Source organism: Eutrigla gurnardus, assembly GCF_963514095.1.
Source record: "Eutrigla gurnardus genome assembly, chromosome: 23".
In the NCBI taxonomy this organism is placed as follows: domain Eukaryota; kingdom Metazoa; phylum Chordata; class Actinopteri; order Perciformes; family Triglidae; genus Eutrigla; species Eutrigla gurnardus.
Genome location: NC_139934.1, coordinates 3,414,526 through 3,434,093, shown reverse-complemented (window position 1 = coordinate 3,434,093; position 19,568 = coordinate 3,414,526). Strand labels below are relative to the sequence as shown.

General features: G+C 44.5%; 2 protein-coding genes and 1 long non-coding RNA gene across 12 annotated transcripts in view; 2 read left to right on the top strand and 1 right to left on the bottom strand.

The window, feature by feature from the left end:
• LOC311008674 overlaps window positions 1–3,017 on the bottom strand; it is a 37,581-nt gene extending 34,564 nt beyond the window's left edge. For 3 of the 4 annotated variants that reach the window (XR_014596539.1, XR_014596540.1, XR_014596541.1), the window contains exons 1-2: window positions 262–437; window positions 46–97 (exon numbers count right to left, since the gene is read on the bottom strand). This is a non-coding gene — a long non-coding RNA (uncharacterized lncRNA). Of the gene's footprint in view, window positions 1–45; window positions 98–261; window positions 438–460 lie in introns of those variants that run through there. The other variant, XR_014596538.1, reaches the window with a different exon arrangement.
• A 2,102-nt stretch (window positions 3,018–5,119) lies between these two features.
• Window positions 5,120–9,847, top strand: LOC311008640 (H-2 class II histocompatibility antigen, A-U alpha chain-like). 2 transcript variants are annotated; one of them, XM_084002417.1, is made up of 6 exons: window positions 5,214–5,244; window positions 5,375–5,400; window positions 5,453–5,537; window positions 5,949–6,197; window positions 7,617–7,901; window positions 9,420–9,847. In XM_084002417.1, the coding sequence occupies exons 3-6, from the start codon at window positions 5,468–5,470 to the stop codon at window positions 9,539–9,541; spliced, it is 726 nt and encodes a 241-aa protein (XP_083858543.1). In that variant the 5' UTR covers window positions 5,214–5,244; window positions 5,375–5,400; window positions 5,453–5,467; the 3' UTR covers window positions 9,542–9,847. The 2 variants fall into 2 exon arrangements, with proteins under 2 accessions (XP_083858542.1, XP_083858543.1); XM_084002416.1 differs by having other exon boundaries at window positions 5,120–5,537.
• Window positions 9,848–15,482: 5,635 nt separating this feature from the next.
• LOC311008655 (H-2 class II histocompatibility antigen, E-S beta chain-like) lies at window positions 15,483–19,568 on the top strand. Of its 6 annotated transcripts, none has more exons than XM_084002445.1 (6): window positions 15,483–15,617; window positions 16,178–16,450; window positions 18,084–18,359; window positions 18,478–18,539; window positions 18,657–18,776; window positions 18,863–18,982. In XM_084002445.1, exons 1-5 carry the CDS (start codon window positions 15,563–15,565, stop codon window positions 18,750–18,752), a joined length of 762 nt encoding a protein of 253 aa, XP_083858571.1. In that variant the 5' UTR covers window positions 15,483–15,562; the 3' UTR covers window positions 18,753–18,776; window positions 18,863–18,982. The 6 variants fall into 6 exon arrangements, with proteins under 6 accessions (XP_083858571.1, XP_083858575.1, XP_083858576.1 ...); XM_084002446.1 differs by lacking the exon at window positions 18,478–18,539 and adding an exon at window positions 19,179–19,568 and having other exon boundaries at window positions 15,484–15,617; window positions 18,084–18,297; window positions 18,709–18,776; window positions 18,863–18,976; XM_084002449.1 differs by lacking the exons at window positions 18,478–18,539; window positions 18,657–18,776; window positions 18,863–18,982 and adding exons at window positions 18,360–18,402; window positions 18,540–18,595 and having other exon boundaries at window positions 18,084–18,328.

Genomic DNA, 19,568 nt, shown 5'->3' with positions numbered 1-19,568 from the left:
GTCTGCTGCACCTGAACACCGACTCCTCTTACCTGTCTGCTGCACCTGAACACCGACTCCTCTCACCCGTCTGCACCTGAACACCGACTCCTCTCACCTGTCTGCTGCACCTGAACGCCGACTCCTCTCACCTGTCTGCACCTGAACACCGACTCCTCTCACCTGTCTGCTGCACCTGAACACTGACTCCTCTCACCTGTCTGCACCTGAACACCGACTCCTCTCACCTGTCTGCTGCACCTGAACGCCGACTCCTCTCACCCATCTGCACCTGAACACCGACTCCTCTCGCCTGTCTGCACCTGAACACCGACTCCTCTCACCTGTCTGCACCTGAACACCGACTCCTCTCACCTGTCTGCACCTGAACACCGACTCCTCTCACCTGTCTGCACCTGAACACCGACTCCTCTCACCTGTCTGCACCTGAACACCGACTCCTCAGACAGGTGGTCTGCACACTGGAAGTCAGCCACAGGAAGGGGCGGGGCTAGCTGACTTACTTTCCTGAGGTTCTGTTGAGTTTGTTGAATATGTTAATAAAAGTTCAGAAATATTCTCCCCCGAAGCCTTTTTCGACTGTTTTTTCACACCCATGTCATGTCGCCATGGCAACACGACAACTCCTGTGTGATGACAATGATGACGAAGATTTTGCCGTTCAGCCTCGTCGACTGTAGTTGTAGCAGGGAGGTTTGGAACCGGCAGGTTTAGAACTGTTTGGAACCAGCAGGTTTGGAAACGTTCCCATAAACCTCTGCGATGTTTTAGCGAATCGAAGAAGAAGTTTCCACTCGTAAAAAGACTTGGGCTATTTGAGGAAGTCACACTTAGTGTTGGTGAACATACAGGACTCGAGGAGACCTGATACTGGGTGTGGGTGTCAGACCGGGTCTGTATAGTCCAACATTGCGAGTCTCGTAGGCTTGTCGTGGTTCTCCAGTTGTCGACTGATCCCATAAACCATAACAGTATAAGTAACGTGTTGTAGCATCATGTAGATTAGATGAAAGCTTCACCAGTACGAACCAGCAGGGGGCGCCAGAACTCCTCTCTCTCTCTCTCTCTCTCTACCTCTCTCTGCTGTCCAACAGCAAACTGCTGCCCCTGGTAACTGATGACTCATCAGCAGCTCTCTCTCTGATTGGCTGCTGACTGAACAGGAAGTGAAAGTAAAGAGTTGGGACTTTCCAGAGACGCTGGGTTGAGGTGTCTGATCACATGACTGCTGACACACACACACACACACACACACACACACACACACTAATAACAATTAATGACCTTGTTTGTGAGGAACATTTCAAAATAAAGTTCCGTGTTCTCGACCAGGAGGAAGTAACTTCTTGCCTCCTGGTAGAACGGTGAAGTTTAATAAGTACATCAGTGTGTCGTCGCCGTGGAGACGGACTTTAATGGATGAGTTTCTGGTATCTGGATGTCGTTACATTTTAATGATGTGATCTGGGTTCTTTGGCACAGAATCACAAGCCAAATGTCAACATCTGGGGGTAAAAGTGGACACAGAACTGAAATCTGACATCCAGATTAAAGCTGTGGTGAAGTGGAGCTTTTTCCAGTTGAGGCTTTTCCCCGCCCCCTCTCAGGTCAGCTGACCAGCTGCTCCTGACGGTGCCTAAAGCTTTTCTCTGGGTTGCTGCTGCACATTCACAGGCCTCCTCACTGTCTCATTTTAAAACTCACCTCTTTAGTTTGGCTTCTGACATCATGTAGGATGTTGGCTTCATGATTTAATGTGTTTACGTGCATATGTTTTAATCTTTCTATTATGCTTCATCTCGTTGTGTTATATCTATTTATTGTTTTATCTTGTTGTGTTATATCTATTAATTGTTTTATCTCGTGTTATATCTATTTATTGTTTTATCTCGTTGTGTTATATCTATTTATTGTTTTATCTTGTTGTGTTATATCTATTTATTGTTTCATCTCGTTGTGTTATATCTATTTATTGTTTTATCTTGTTGTGTTATATCTATTTATTGTTTTATCTCGTTGTGCAGCTCTTTGGAAACCTTGTGTTTGTTAAAATCATGCTGTATAAATAAAGTGGATCAGGTCTGAGCTTGATCCAGGTCTTTGGCTCCTGAAGTCCTGAACCGCTTCTCTCTCTACTGCTTCACCTGGTACCTGATGACTCATCAGCAGCTCTCTCTCTGATTGGCTGCTGACGTGGAAGTGAAAGCAAGGAGTCGGGACTTTCCACAGATGCTGCTGCATTTAGAGGCTGCAGGAAACCGCAGCGTCCTCATATTAAGGGACTGTTTGTGCTGATGCTCCGTGTCTGGTTAACGTGAGGAACTCCTGGTTTTTACGAGGACCCTGAAGGCATCGTGTGGCCTGACTGGTTCTCGTCCCAGTTCACCAAAGCAACTTGTTTTCACACTCAGAGAAGAAGATGAAGTGTTTGTCTTCATCATCAGCTTTGTTATAACACACCTTGTTGTGTCATCAAACACGCGTTGTTCCTGAAGGCAGCGCCGGATCAAACACCTCATCAAGTATCAAAGTGTTTCTCTGTGAAGCTTCGTGTTGGTTCTGTTTCCACCTCGTAAAGACTCTGATCACATGACCTCCGCTCAGCTCTGCTGAGTCCACGTTTATGGTCGTTAATAGAACCGAACTAGTGACGAATGAAGGAGATTATTGGAGCTTTAACTTTAGAACGTCTCCAAACGTTCTTCAGCAGAAACACGACACCCAAGAAGAACCAGAGTCCAGACCAGCGAGCCTGCTCCAGACCAGTGAGCCTGCTCCAGACTAGGGAGCCTGCTCCAGACTAGGGAGCCTGCTCCAGACCTTTGCATATTCCTCAATTAAGTGTTTCAGATCATCAAACTGATTTTAATATTGGATAGTTTTTAAATGATTCGTTCATTTATTGAAGGTAATAAATCGATCCGACCCGACCGGCCCTCTGTGCCCCCCTTTGTTCCTCAATCAACCAAAAGACCAAAGTTGATTTCACAAGACACACAGGAAGGATTCCTGCCAGACCGGTTCAATCTGAACACTTATAAAGAACCTGTCTGGCAACGTGAAGCTGAAAGATCTGAACCAGAAATCAGAAGTATGAGGAAGAAACCATGTATCAGTCTGGAAAGGGTCTCAAAGACCTTTCTAAGGGTCTGGGACTCCAGAGAACCACAGTGAGAACCATTATTCACAAACAGAGAGAACATGGAACAGTGGTGAACCTTCCCGGGACCGATCGGCCACCAGAACTCCACCAAGACCACATCGGGGACTCATCCAGGAGGTCCCAAAAGAGCCCAGAATACCATCTAAAGGACTGCAGGTCTCACTTGCCTCAGTTAAGGTCAGAGTTCACGATTCCACAGTAAGAAGGACACGGGGCAAAGATGGCACCCATGGGAGACCTGTGAGACCAAAACCACTTCTGTCCATGAAGAACCCAAAGGCTTGTCTCACATTAACCCAAAACATTTGGTAAAGTATCTTTATAAATATATATATCAGAAGTTGTCTCATGATGAGGGTCTGTGTTAGGATCCTGGTTCTAGATGTAGATCCAGGCTTCACATCCAGTCTGCTTCCTGTGTTTCCTGTTTAGCATATTTGATTCTGGACTTCCTCGTTGGTTTCATCAGAACCTGCTGCTCACTTGGTGAAACGTCTGCAGCAGTAGACCTGGGATCCACATCCAGGGGCCTGTACTACGAAGCGAGTTCAACAAACCCAGTGTTTCTTTCAGAGATCCAGCTTGAGTAACCCTAACAAAGGCAATCGGAGATAAACGGTCAAACGAAGCTGGTTATCAACTCGTTAACTCAACCCAGGGTTTACCTGTCCAGCTATGAGCGCGTGCACATGAAAGAGGCGGCGGGAAGGACAGCTGGCAAAATCTCACCGACTGTGTGAATGCGGAAGTCGTATTAATAGTATTAGTAGTATAATATCACTGCCCCATCATAAGGACACTACAAGATCTGACTGATTCATTTGTCACCTTGACTTCGTTGATAGCTTAGTGGTAGTCTTACCGCCCCATGATACGGGGCTCCTTACAGCGGCCCCGGTTTGAATCCGCCCGGCGGCCGTCTTTTAAATCTTGTCGTTGCTCTCTCTCGTCCCATTAACTCTTATGATGTCCTTCAGCAATAAAAGGCCGAACACATGACTTTAAAATAATGAATTTGTTGCTTGGATGTATTCTTATAACCTGGTTTATGACAATATCAGCCTCATTCTTTCAGCTGCAATCCCGGCGGTGTAAAACGGACTTGGGAGCAAATCAAATAAATATAAAAACATAATTCATAGTGGTAAGTAGGCTGTATGCTGACACAGAAAAGTCTTTCCCTCCGATGAGAATCTGGATCTCTCATATAAAACATCATCAGACACAGACAAAAGGGTTTTGCCGGTCTCTGTACTCTCTATAGTTCTCCTACCAGACCCTCTCACGATCCACCGAGCTTCTTTTTTTTATATCCGCGCACCAAGACAGCTGATTGGTCAGTCGGCGGTGTGTTTCTCCACGTTGATCTCTTATCAGGAACATAACCTGCTCCGGAGCAGGTTAGCTCCACAGCGTAAGTTACCATGGCGATCTACCCCGGTAAGAAGTGAACCAGCGTCGTAGGACGGAAAAGCCAGGGTTAACGCTTAAGTTGACTCGCTAAGCACAAATCCTGCTTCATAGTACAGGCCCCAGGTCTAGTTCAGACTGGATCCTCAAACGGACCCGGTCTACGTGGACCCTAGGGGACCAGGATGCTCTGCGGGGACGAGGTCTAGCCTCACTTCCTCTCTGATCCTGATTTGTGGTTCTGCTGTCTCTTGAGATGAAGAGTGTAAAAACTAAACACATAATATTCATAATAATAATAATAATTCCTCATCATTTTATTAATGAAGGAATCCAGAGAATAAATGACTGTTCATCTTAAATAATTATAATAATAATAATCTGCTGAAATATGCAAATTAAATATGAATAAATGAACAATTTCTTCCTCAGCAAAACATGAAAGAGATAAATATCATAAATATTATAAATATTATAAATATTTCCATCTGTCATGTTGTCCTCTGATAATCATACTGACAGATAAACATGTTTTACTGCAGCCTGTCTACCTGGATACCGATGACATCACGCCATCCCTGCCCTCTGATTGGCTGTTCTCCTTCTAAGAGGGCAACAGTTTCTGTCAGGCCTCCTCAGACGGTTCAGGTCTACAGAGAGTCAGGGTTCAGGTCTACAGAGAGTCAGACAGGTTCAGGTCTACAGAGAGTCAGACAGGTTCAGGTCTACAGAGAGTTAGACAGGTTCAGGTCTACAGAGACACAGACAGGTTCAGGTCTGCAGATAGACAGACGGGTTCAGGTCTACAGAGAGACAGACGGGTTCAGGTCTACAGAGAGTCAGACGGGTTCAGGTCTACAGAGAGTCAGACGGGTTCAGGTCTACAGAGAGCTGATGAAGACCATGATGAAGACCATGATGGGGGTCCTTGTCCTCTCCAGTGTCTTCTGTGTCTCAGCTGACAGTAAGTTTGTCTGTCTGTCTGTCTGTCTGTCTGTCTGTCTGTCTCTTTACTGTCTGTCTGTTAACTATCTGCCTGTCTGTTAACTGTCTCTGTCTGTTGACTGTGTGTCTGTCTGTTTGTTTACTGTCTGTCTGTTTACTGTCTGTCTGTCTGTCTGTTGACTGTCTGTCTCTTTACTGTCAGTCTGTCTGTTGTATGTCTCTCTGTTGACTGTGTCTGTTGACTGTCTGTTGATTGTCTGTCTGTCTGTTGACTGTCTGTCTGTTTACTGTCTGTCTGTTTACTGTCTGTCTGTCTGTTGACTGTCTGTCTGTTGACTGTCTGTCTGTCTGTTGACTGTCTGTCTGTTAACTGTCTGTCTGTTTACTGTCTGTCTGTTGACTGTCTGTCTGCTCTGGTGTTTCTCTTCAGGTCTCTATGACGACACTGCTTATACTGGCTGTTCAGAGACTGATGGAGAGATGGTTTATGGACTACAAGGGGAAGTGATTTGGTACGCAGACTACAAGAACAAGAGAGGAGTCGAGCCTCAGCCCAGTTTCATAGATCATCTCACCTATCAGGATGGAACTTATGAAGGTGCTGAGGCTAATCTACAGACCTGCAGATTCAACATGAGAAACAAACGTAAATCCTTGGAGCAATTCCCGTTGGAGCGTGGTAAGTCTTCCCAGTGTTTCACTCAGCGTTCTGTTCTCCTGTTTACTTTGAACTCAACAGAAGGTTCTATTTGGACAAGAAGACGGGTTCCTCTCAAAACAACAACAACAACAACAACAACAACAAGCTCGTCTCTTCTGGTCAAACACACTGACGGTCTCACCAACTAACAGTGCAGTCAACCATAGTCCAGAGTTCAGGGTCCAGAGTCAAGAGTCCAGAATCCAGATTTCGGAGTCAAGGGTCCAGAGTCAGGAGTCCAGAGTTCAGGGTCCAAGTTCCAGAGTCCTTAGTCCAGAGTTCAGGGTCCAGAGTCCAGGGTCCAGAGTCCTTAGTCCAGACACCATCATTCAGGGTCCAGAGTCTAGAGTCCAGAGTTCAGAGTCCAGAGTCAGGAGTCCAGAGTCCAGAGTTCAGGGTGCAGAGTTTAGGGTGCAGATTTCTGAGTTCAGGGTCCAGAGTCCAGAGTTCTGAGTTCAGGGTACAGAGTCCAGGGTCCATTCTGAATTGATTAAACCTCAACTCTGACTTGATTATAAACCTGAACTCTGACTTGATTATAAACCTGAACTCTGACTTGATTATAAACCTGAACTCTGACTTGATTATAAACCTGAACTCTGACTTGATTATAAACCTGACTCTGAACTGGTGATACAGAAGCCAGACCAGATATTAGAACACTCCTGTGTTGCGTTAAATGACTCAATGAATAGTTGGATAAGTGAGTTTCACTGATAATAACATCATATTAACTCCATTTCTGTCCATTTGAGTTTTATTTGTTTCCATCATTTGGGCTGTGATTATGTTTGTGATATTTGGTCACAGTCGGTATTTTTGGACAAACTTTGGAAATTCAACCACTGATTCTATATCAAGTCTATAATCTACTGTATCATCAACATTGTTACATACAGCCTCCGGACGTGTTTGTCCTCTTTGACTTCCATTATAACAGTTTTTCATCCCCAATTTTTTTTCTTTTTTAATGCTTTCAAACTGAAGCTGGGGCTTCAAAATTGTAGTTTTTATTATTTCCCAGCTGATATTTCATTTTTGGGCAAACATGCACACAGAATTTAGTGTATGTGTGTGTGTGTGTGTGTGTGTGTGTGTGTGTGTGTGCGTGTGTGTGTGTGTGTGTGTGTGTGTGTGTGATGGCCTCTTATTCACTTCATTCAGTAACAATCTAAGGGTGACATCAAAGACCAAATCTGTCATTTAAAGGGTTAACATTCTATAAATAAATTAATATTTATAATCAGGAGGGAAGTTGGTAAGAGATTTAGCAATACAAAAATGGAAAATAAATATATATATACACACACACAAGGATTTTATGGTAATATTTCACGTGGCCCCTTTTGGAGGGGTCTTTGTGGGTTAAATATTAATAAGAGCTGTGTTTCTGTTCAGATCCTCCTTCTCATCCAATCATCTACACCCGAGACGCCCTGGACCTGGGGGAGAAGAACACCCTCATCTGTCATGTGACTGGATTCTATCCTGCTCCTGTAGCGTTCTACTGGACAAAGAACGAAGAGAACGTGACCGAAGGAACCAGCATCAATGTTCCCTACATCAACAAAGACAGGACCTTCAACCAGTTCTCCAGACTGGACTTCACCCCACAGCTGGGGGACGTCTACAGCTGTACAGTGAGCCATCTGGCCCTGAAGCAACCGCTGACCAGGATCTGGGGTGAGACACCTTAGAAACCACGACCCAGCACACCCACAGCCAGCGGTTGTCTGTCTCCAGATGTGGACGTGACTCTCAACTCTGTTTTCTGTCTCCAGATGTGTCGTGACTTTTAACTCTGTTTTCTGTCTCCAGATGTGGACGTGACTCTTAACTCTGTTTTCTGTCTCCAGATGTGTTGTGACTCTTAAGTCAGTGTTGTCTGTCTCCAGATGTGTCGTGACTCTTAACTCTGTTTTCTGTCTCCAGATGTGGACATGACTCTTAACTCTGTTTTCTGTCTCCAGATGTGGACATGACTCTTAACTCTGTGTTGTCTGTCTCCAGTTGTGGACGTGACTCTTAACTCTGTTTTTCTCTCTCCAGATGTGTCATGACTCTCAACTCTGTTTTCTGTCTCCAGATGTGTCGTGACTCTTAACTCTGTTTTTCTCTCTCCAGATGTGGACGTGACTCTCAACTCTGTTTTCTGTCTCCAGATGTGTCGTGACTCTCAACTCTGTTTTTCTGTCTCCAGATGTGTCGTGACTCTTAACTCTGTTTTCTGTCTCCAGATGTGTCGTGACTCTTAACTCTGTTTTCTGTCTCCAGATGTGTCGTGACTCTTAACTCTGTTTTCTGTCTCCAGATGTGTCATGACTCTTAACTCTGTTATGTCTCCAGATGTGACGTGACTCTTAACTCTGTTATGTCTCCAGATGTGACGTGACTCTTAACTCTGTTTTTCTGTCTCCAGATGTGGACGTGACTCTCAACTCTGTTTTATGTCTCCAGATGTGTTGTGACTCTTAACTCTGTTTTCTGACTCCAGATGTGTCGTGACTCTCAACTCTGTTTTTCTGTCTCCAGATGTGTTGTGACTCTTAACTCTGTTTTCTGTCTCCAGATGTGACGTGACTCTTAACTCTGTTATGTCTCCAGATGTGACGTGACTCTTAACTCTGTTATGTCTCCAGATGTGACGTGACTCTTAACTCTGTTTTTCTGTCTCCAGATGTGGACGTGACTCTCAACTCTGTTTTATGTCTCCAGATGTGTTGTGACTCTTAACTGTGTTTTCTGACTCCAGATGTGTCGTGACTCTCAACTCTGTTTTTCTGTCTCCAGATGTGGCGTGACTCTTAACTCTGTTATGTCTCCAGATGTGACGTGACTCTTAACTCTGTTTTTCTGTCTCCAGATGTGGACGTGACTCTCAACTCTGTTTTATGTCTCCAGATGTGTCGTGACTCTTAACTCTGTTTTCTGACTCCAGATGTGTCGTGACTCTTAACTCTGTTTTCTGTCTCCAGATGTGTCATGACTCTTAACTCTGTTTTTCTGTCTCCAGATGTGGACGTGACTCTCAACTCTGTTTTATGTCTCCAGATGTGTTGTGACTCTTAACTCTGTTTTCTGTCTCCAGATGTGTCGTGACTCTTAACTCTGTTTTCTGTCTCCAGATGTGTCGTGACTCTTAACTCTGTTTTCTGTCTCCAGATGTGTCGTGACTCTTAACTCTGTGTTTTCTGTCTCCAGATGTGGAGAAGCCTCAGCCCGGTATTGGACCGGAGGTCTTCTGTGGACTGGGTCTGACCGTCGGTCTCCTCGGCGTTGCTGCTGGAACGTTCTTCCTCATCAAAGGAAACGAGTGCAGCTGATCGGATTAATGATCCTCACATTAACTAATCCAGGCTTAACTGATCCCGCTAACTCTCATTGTGATTCCTCCTTTATCTTAATACCAGCATGCTCTTATTTTGAAATAAGCACAACATGATGTTTTCTCACAGTTGTGTATCTTGTAATTATGACTGAGTGCTTCAGATTACATGTCATAGTGATATATAGCCTGTATATATATATATATATATATATATATATATATATATACAGTATATATGAATTGAATGACGTGTACAGCTCCATGAATCAATGAATGAATTAATAAAGTGTGTGATCAGTGAGATGGTGTCGTGGCTCCCTCTGATGTGTCTCTGAAACACTCAACAGTAGACCATCCTCTGGACTCCCTGAGACTGGTCAGGAAGTCCTGGTTCAGAGGAGACAGCTGGTCTGGAGTCAGTAATCTCTGAGAGTCCTGCTCATGAATGAAGAGACAAAACGTGGAGACTTTCACTGATGTCATGTTTCAACCACCGAGTCTTCCTCAGCTCAAAGTCAACTCCCGTATTTCCCAGGATGATCTCATCATGACCCTGAAGGAGTCATCTGATACGAGACGTTCAGAAAGCGATGGTCCACTTCTGTAATCTTGCTGAGAACATCTACACTAGAATTATATAGATAAAGGACACTGTGTCATGATCTGGGGGTTTTGTTGAGTTGTTTTATTTTTAAGTTCTCTGTCTCCTGTGTTCTGTTTGTTTGACTTCCTGTCCCTGCTGTCCTCCGTCCTGTTTTCGGTGGTTGCAGTCTAATAGTCAAAAAATAAGGTCCTAACTCCTATTCCTTGACCTCTGGGGAAAACGTCACGGGGTTAAGGAAAGGCGATAGGAGAACTCAAAAGGATTTAGGAAAAGACGGCCGCGGTGCTCAGAGAATCCGACTGGACTTTCACTAAGCTTCGCCACAAGGCGCGTTTCGAATCATGCATGCGCATGCATTTGCCTCGCAAAACCAGGCATTCTGGGAAAGAAACGTCAGAAATGCTGGTGATAACTTCCCTTTGCGACATGTCACATGACTTTAAAAACTCGCGGTATCTCCAGGGTACCTCCCTTCGCATGCTTTTCTCTGCAGATGGTCTGAAATAAGTGCGGACATAAGACACTCCCCTCAACGTTGCCCTAGTTGGTTAGAATTATCACGTGGTATTTCCCACGTGAGAAAATTCCTCAGCCTCCGTCAACAACGGGACTTCAAATGCCTCGGCTCGAGTTCGTCAGCGACGAAGAAAGCCAGCGCCACTGGGCAGGCCATATTCTTTGTGCAAAGTCCATGAAGTTTCCCCTGGAGCGACAGTTTTTGTTATGTATATAGTTATTAATAAAGTTAAATTTTTTTTTTTTTTAAATCAGTGAAGTGCACCTGTGTCCGACTTGACGTGGTGAGAACTTGACATTTGTGCCTATGCATACACGAGACTTGAGAGGATCCGCCGGAACTCGTCATAAACATGTCAAGTTCCCACCACGTCCAAGTCGGACACAGGTGCACTTCACGGACTTGCAAATGCATGCGCATGCATGATTGGAAACGCGCCTAATGAATGGGACGCGGGGAAACACCACTGCCTGTGGACACGTACCTTTAGCAGCCGACTGCAAAGACGTCACAGGGTCGCGACCATATCACGTGACCCAAAACATCGCGGGAACAAGTTTTTAAGAGCCGTTCTTGCAGCGCTTGGCAGCGCGGTTTACGCACTCGGCGGCCACCTTGTGGTGAAATGATACTTTTTATTTTGGTCGCATTGATCTCATGGCTTGATCTTAAGTTCCGTGCATTGTGTTGTGAGTAGGCCTATTATATGTGAGGTCTGGTTAATACAAACATAGAATGATAATACAAATATACTGGAAAAAAGAATGCCTTCCACATTCCGCCTTACGTGTGTGTGTGTGTGTATATATATATATATATATATATATATATATATAAATATATAACATATCCTCATATATAACATATCCTCTCTGGTTTGCTGCTGTGTTCTATCGCTTGAGCACCATAGTCACGTTGACTTTGTTGTCCGACTTGACGGCGTTTGGCTGCCGTCTCTTTTAGAGCCCGCCCCCTCAGACACCTGCAGCTAGTCGGTGTGGTAAGTCAAGTCAAGTCAAGTCAAGTCAAGTCAAGACCATCCCGAACAAGCCTACTGTCAAACTGGCCAGCTGAGGGGGGGTCGGTGCGGGGGACGCCTTGCCATGGCAATGGGGGAAAAAAGAACGTTGATGAGCCAAACCAGCCGTGAGGATTTCCCCTTATAATAAGCGCTGCTGCCCTCCTGTTAAGGCCTATCATTAGAGCCGCTAGTTAAGTCCATTCAATGTGATGAAATAATTTTGGGCGAACATTGAGACTATGGCGGTGCGCCATAATGTGTGGGAAACACTGCTCTAAGTGTCCCGCTTCTTGTTTGTCTTGTTGTTGTCGTCAGAGCCCTGCTTCGCTTGTGTTCCTGCATGTGCGTCAAATACGTCTGGCGTCAAGCGCGCCGCCACGTGGACTGGCGGGGAATTACGGGTTCAAAATGTATTTTAATCAAGTAATTTCTCATCAACAATTAATCGATAATCGATTAATTGTTTGCATCCCTAATTTAGAGTCATGTGTGTATGTTCGCCAACTCGCTAATTAAGGCGGCGCTTACCTGAGGGGTATTCCATCAAACTCGCTAAGCGCAAAGCCGGGCTAATTTGGATAAGCCCCGCTACCTTTAGCGAGAGTTGCGTTCCATCAACGTGACTTGAGGCACTCTCCGCTAAGTAACCATGGGAATTTATCCGACCAAACTAGCCTGCTCCGGGGCAGGCTAACCATCAGGCTTACTTTAGTGGGGGTTTCAGAGAAGTCCGTCTGTCGGAAACAACTGTACCAGCAGAAGGTTCCGCCAAGCCTAGTCCTCGTGATTTCATCACGTGAAAGACCAAAAATTACCAGAATTACATATATGAAGTACAAACAGACTATATTTTCATCAAGCGTCCAAGAATACATGCTTGCAATTAAAAAAATATGAATAAATTGTTTATTTCCTGAACACCGACCATATTATTATCTCAATACATATGTATTTCACAGGTCATTCATCCCCCAGTTGGTTGAGTGGTGATGCACCTGCCCCCAAACATGGGCAGCCTGGGTTCACATCCCGGCAAGGATGACTTATGTGTTTTTTTGTTGTTGTTTATTTTTGCTTGTATAATTGTCTTTAGATCAGAGAATTAGACCAACATTTTACTTTAACTATGATAAATATGTCATACAATTCTTGCCCAAGCAGCCTCGCGATTTTTATTTATCACTACAGTATTCCCTTTTTTGGTTATGATGGGTTTGTACTCCTCGTACAGTTCCATCAATATTTTTTGCTCTGGTCTTTTCTGCCATTTTCTCGATGATTCGACATTCACGGTTCAGGGGTCCGTTTCACAAAGCAGGTTTAGTGAAAACCTTGAGTTAGTTAACCCTGAGATGAGGGAAACTCTGGTTTTTCGGTTTCATAAAGCCAGTTCAGCATAAATCTGAGTCAGTTACCCGGGTAACATACTCCGTGAACCTAACCTGCTCACTAGCAGGTTTGCTTCAACAAACCCTGAGTTTCTCCCTACATGTCTCCGCCTTTTTCCGGAATCTGAACCAACTCTGAAAAAAATGTGCCGTCCTTTCATCATCGTCAACCTAATCGATATGGAAATAAAAGTGATTCTAGCAGCTTTGCGTCGGGAGAGGATTTTGATTGCCTTTCCTTCCAATCACATTAGATATTATCTAAACAATATTCTCCGACATTTTCAACATTTCATATCACGGACATAATCCACAACCAGATTCTTTGCGGAGGTAGTGTTTTTGCGAACGGGAGATTTATGAAATGTTTAAGTACATTTCTGTGTTGAAATACCTGCTTAGATTTACTGTTTAATATGTGAAATATGATTAAAATCATATGCCTTAGTCAACGTATTTGCGCAATATTCTTATGCTTAATTTTCAACTGACGCCACTTTCTTTCTGTGCCTGGGGGGATTACACCCAATGAAAATGATAATTCATTCAGTGCGCTACTTTGTGAACTACGGGAGTTTAACCCATGTCACCTGCTCCGGGGGTGGCATTGCTAACCGTTACACCACAGTGTCGCTGTGCAAGTCTGAAAATAAAGACTTTTTACCTTTAGATCAATTGACTGTTTCATTCAGTTATACACATTAGATCGGGCAGTAAATGTCTGCCACGCCAACTATCGCTACTTTGCTGCAGTTACGTTGCTCCGCTTTCTCAGGATGAGCTTGTTTTCTACATAAACACTCAGTAATATCTAATGACGCTCTCCCCGTTGCCATGGTGAATCGTAGTATCGGAGCTCCATTGATGATGGCTTTGTAGAGTCGGCAGGCACGCACGTAACTCAGAGTTTACATACTCAGAGTTGACTGAACTAATTCAAAACCGCTGTTCTGAAACTGAAAACTCAGAGTTGCCCATCCCAGAGTTGGTCAACTCAGAGTTCAGTGTTAGGTTCAGAGTTTGTTGAACCTGCTTTGTGAAACGGGCCCCTGGTCTGGCTTCATATCCTGTGAACGTGCGTCACAAGACAACGTTCACCTGGCTTGAATTAGCCTCAACAAGGCGCGGCTGAAATGCGTTAATGGAACGGGTTTAGCCGCAAGTGGAAGTTGGCGTTAGTTCTAACCAGGCTTAACCAGGTAAGCGCCGCTTTAATTAGCGAGTTTGGTGGAATACCTGGTTGTTCGGTCCCGGTTCTCAGCTCCAGCTATCTCGGTCTCCACAGACGCTCGTTCACGTTCTGCCCTTTGAACATCGCTCTCGCGCAATTCTTCCTCTGTATACCAAACCGTACTCGTACAGGTACGGTTTGGTTTGGGTGGAAAAAAACTCCTCATCAGAGTCTTCAAAAGTTTCAGTTTATTCTCCAAAAGTGTCCATTTCTGTGAGATTGAAGAAACTAGCACTGCAGGCTACTCTGCGTCTGTAGCAATGACAGCAGGTAAACAAACTATTATAGAACCGGTAACTTATAAGTACTAGGTGATATCACTCCGCTGCTGCCATTGCCTATTAGGAAGTATTACTCGCTGCTGCTGCTGCTGAGACATAAATCCTGAAAAATGCAAGGTTGGTTTTATTTCAAACATTCTATCAACACAGATATGTACATTGATAGTCTGCCGTTACAATGGATTTGCCTCGGGTGCACTGTGGAGTGGGCAAGACTGTTTTTAATGCCATGCTAACTAGAACCATTGACTTGCGCTAGCCATAGCATAAGCGAACTCGGCAACTAGAAGAACTGAATGAAATTTCTTGAAAACGTCTCCAGACGTCTCGAACACACCGGCTCACTTGGAAAATAGGTCTTATGTCCAAAATTCTGAACTATCCCTTTAAGTTACCTCGCTAAGACCAAATCCTGCTTCCTAGTACAGGCCCCAGGTAACGCGTTGACACAGGAACTGTGACTGTGTGATGGACGGTGTGGGAGTTAGAGGCAAATAGCTTTCACGTTGATTATAGCGCAACCTGCTCGTGAACATGTGTCATTTTTGGTGTCTGCCGTGTGTGCAGAGGTCTATAGCTCCCCTGAACGTTTCACTTATGTGACAAGTACGGTGTATGCTGCAGTATTTTACCCATGGAATAATAAAAATAATAAATAATAATAACAAAAATCTTCTCTCTGCACTGTTGCCCCCCAAGTAAAAATAATAATGATGATAATAATTATAATAATCATAGTAATAATCATAGTAATGATGATAACAATAGCAATGATAATTAATAGTAATGTTAATGGTGATAAAAGTAGTACTAATAGATGATTTCAGTGTGTTTGTGCTCCAGCAGCAGACTCTTGTCTGACTCGTCTGCCTGGTAACAGGTGATGATGATGATGCAGCAGGTCATGTGATCAGCTCCTCTGGTTGTTACAGCAGCTCTCAGTGAGACTGTCAGTTTGTGAGCTGAACAGGAACATGGCTTCAACTTTACTCAGCGTCTCCCTCCTCTTCATCAGCCTCTCCGGAGCAGGTAGGATCAATACCTGATCACTGATCAATACCTGATCACTGATCAATACTTCATCGCTGATCAACACCTGATCACTTATAAATACCTGATCACTGATCAATACCTGATCACTGATCTATACCTGATCACTGATCAATACTTCATCGCTGATCAACACCTGATCACTTATAAATACCTGATCACTGATCTATACCTGATCACTTATCAACACCTGATCACTGATCTATACCCTGATCACTTGATCAATACCCTGATCACTGATCTATACCTGATCACTTATCAACACCTGATCACTGATCAATACCCTGATCACTGATCTATACCTGATCACTTATCAATACCTGATCACTGATCAATACCTGATCACTGATCAATACCTGATCACTTATCAACACCTGATCACTGATCTATACCTGATCACTTATCAACACCTGATCACTGATCTATACCTGATCGCTGATCAATACTTGATCCCTGATTAATACCCTGATCACTTATCTGTACCCTGATCACTGATCAATACCTGATCACTGGTTCAAACTGACTGTGTTTTCCTACAGATGGATACATACAATTTACTGTGCACAGCTGTGAATTCAACTCTACTGATCTGAAGGACATCGAGTACATCGAGTCGTACTATTACAACAAGCTTGAGTACTCCAGTTTCCGCAGCAGTGTGGAGAAGGTTGTTGGATACACTGAGTACGGAGTGAAGAACGCAGAGAACTGGAACAAAGATGCTTCTATACTGGCTAGGTTTAAGGCTCAGAAGGAGGCCTACTGTCTGAACAACGTTGGCATTTATTACGATGCTGCTCTGACTAAATCAGGTGAGTTTGTTTTCATCACCTCATCATTTATTCATCATCAACAGCTGAAAGAACCAGATATTCAACTTTAATCTGGAGCCTCAAGTCTCCACCTGCTGGTGGAACTCTGCTACTGCAACACACACACACACACACACACACACACACACACACACACATACATACACCTGCTGGTGGAACTCTGCTACTGCAACACACACACACACACACACACACACACACACACACACACACACACACACACACACAGATAGTAATACTACCAGTACTGATAGTAATACTGCTGATACTACTAGTACTGATAGTAATACTACTAGTACTGATAGTAATACTGCTAGTACCGATAGTAATACTACTAGTACTGATAGTAATTCTGCTGATACTACTAGTACTGGTAGTAATACTGCTGATGCAGTACCGAAGACAACAGCAAGACGCTGCTAACAAAAATCATTAACTCCACTGTTATACAATATGTTTTCCTCTTGTGCACCACTTGCTGTAGTGCTGTTGTTTTTTGTTGTTGATCAAAATATTCTCCAGGGGCATGCAAATAAATAAATCGTTGATATTGGACTTATTTTCTTTCAAGTGTACATTTTATCTGTCCCTCAACACAGGCTATGACTACTACTACTGTCTGCTACTACAACCAACTACCACTGGTAGTACTAATCATTACAATAATAATACTTCAAATAATAGCAGCAACAATAATAACATTTGCACATAAAATAATGTTTAGTGATCCAATTTGGCCTCGACTTGGCAACCTGGGCATAATTTGGCCCTCAGTGAAAACTAATTGGGGAACCCTGGAAGGCTCAGCACTGTGTTTTAGTCATTTTTGTTTTCATCTTTTCTTGAATGCTTAAACTCCTCAACCCCATTTAGTATGTCAACATTTTGTATCAGTACCAGCAGTTTGTAAGAAATTGGCCAGTAAATTATGTCATATTTTGGTTCTCAAAATTCACCAAATTGATGCATTAAAATTAAATCTATTAACATTTTTCTCCGGGGGGGGCATGCCCCCGGACCCCCCTACAAAATCTCAAGACCCCCCATGATACAATCCTGTGGGAAACACTGCTATTGGTACACAAAACTGGTAGATCGGCCCCTTAGTCATGATTGATTCTGGGCTGGATCAATTACAGCCGAGGGGCGATGCCCGACAGTGTACAAAGCATTGTCACAAAAAAGTTTGTTCATAGGCTTCATTGTCTCTCCATCGATACCTGGTGGGCCGGTCTCGGCTGAAAATGCCCGGGACAATTTTTGGTCCCAGTCCAGCCCTGCCAATAGTAATACTACTACTGATAGTAATACTGCTGGTACCGATAGTAATATCGGGGGCATTAGCTCAGGAGGTAGAGCTGGTTGGCTGGTAACCGCAAGATTGCCGATTCGATCCGGCTCCTCCTAGCTGAGTGCTTGGTGTCCCTGAGCAAGACACCTCACCCTAATTGCTCCTGACGAGCTGGTTGTCGCCCTGCGTGGTTGACTCCGCCGTCAGTGTGTGAATGTGTGTATGAATGGATGAATGTCAGTTATTACTGTAAAGCGCTTTGGAGAAAAGCGTTTTATAAATGAGGACCATTTACCATTTAATACTACATGTGTATTTCAGTGAAGCCCTACGTCAGACTGCACTTGGTGGCGTCCCCTGGTGGTAAACACCCGGCCATGCTGGTCTGCAGCGTCTTCGACTTCTACCCCAAACTGATCCGAGTGAGCTGGCGCCGAGACGGGAAGGTAGTCTCCTCTGATGTCACTTCCACTGACGAGCTGGCCGACGGTGATTGGTACTACCAGATCCACTCTCACCTGGAGTACACGCCCAGGTGGGTCCACCGCCCATCCAGTTGGGTCCAGGTCCAGTTGGGTCCAGGTCCATTAGGTCCAGGTCCAATACATTCAGGTCCAGTTGGGTTCAGGTCCAGGTTCAGGTCCAGATGGGTTAAGGTCCAGGTCCAGTTGGGTCCAGGTCCAGTTGGTTAAGGTCCAGGTCCAATTGGGTTAAGGTCCAGGTTCAGGGCCAGTTGGGTTTAGATCCAGGTTCAGGTCCAGTTGGGTTAAGGTCCAGGTCCAGTTGGGTCCAGGTCCATTAGGTCCAGGTCCAGTTAGGTCCAGGTCCAATACATTCAGGTCCAGTTGGGTTCAGGTCCAGTTGGTTTAGATCCAGGTACTGGTTCAGGTCCAGTTGGATTCAGGTCCAGGTCCAGATCACGGATGTGTTGGTTCATGTCCTGCAGGTCTGGAGAGAAGATCTCCTGTGTGGTGGACCACGCCAGCCTGAAACACCCTCTGGTGACTGACTGGGGTAAATACCTGTCTCTCTGCTCACTTGTTGACCCGCCCCTTTACCCGTCTCTCTGCTCACCTGTCTCCCCACCTGTCTGTCCTCAGACCCATCCATGCCCGAGTCTAAGAAGAACAAGATCGCCATCGGAGCCTCAGGACTGATCCTGGGTCTGACCTTGTCTCTGGCTGGATTCATCTACTACAAGAGGAAGGCCAGAGGTCAGATCAGGACCCTCTTTAGTTTAGGGTCCGTTTGGACTCACACCTCTTTTTCCAGACCGGGTTCATCAGAGTCTGGAATTATTTCATCCATACTAGTACTTCTGAAACCTGGTCTGGAACCCGTTTAGTCTAGTTTTAATGATGTGGTATCAGTATTTGGGGCTGACCCTGTCCTCGTCTCTGCTTTTGTTTTATCCAGGCCGGATCCTGGTTCCCAGTAACTGAGCCCGGACCTGGTCCCGGACTTGGTCCAGTAGCTGTTTGTGAGATGGAAGTAGAAACAGCAGCTGCTTGGACCTGCTTCTTGTTGTCAGTGCTGCCACCTGCTGGACTGGACTGGCTCAACACCTGATTCTCTCATGATCTGTTCTGATACTATCCAAACCCTGATCCAGGACTTAGTCTGGACTCTGGTGTGATGCTTTACTGTGTGAAATCAATATTTAACACCCATATCAACAAAATAACTGAGTTTTAAAATCAAATATCATGTATTCTAATCATCTTGCAGGTCGTGTGATTGTTGGATTTATATATTTTTACTGGAGTGAAATGTTTTCTAACACAATAAACCACCAGAACTCTCTGA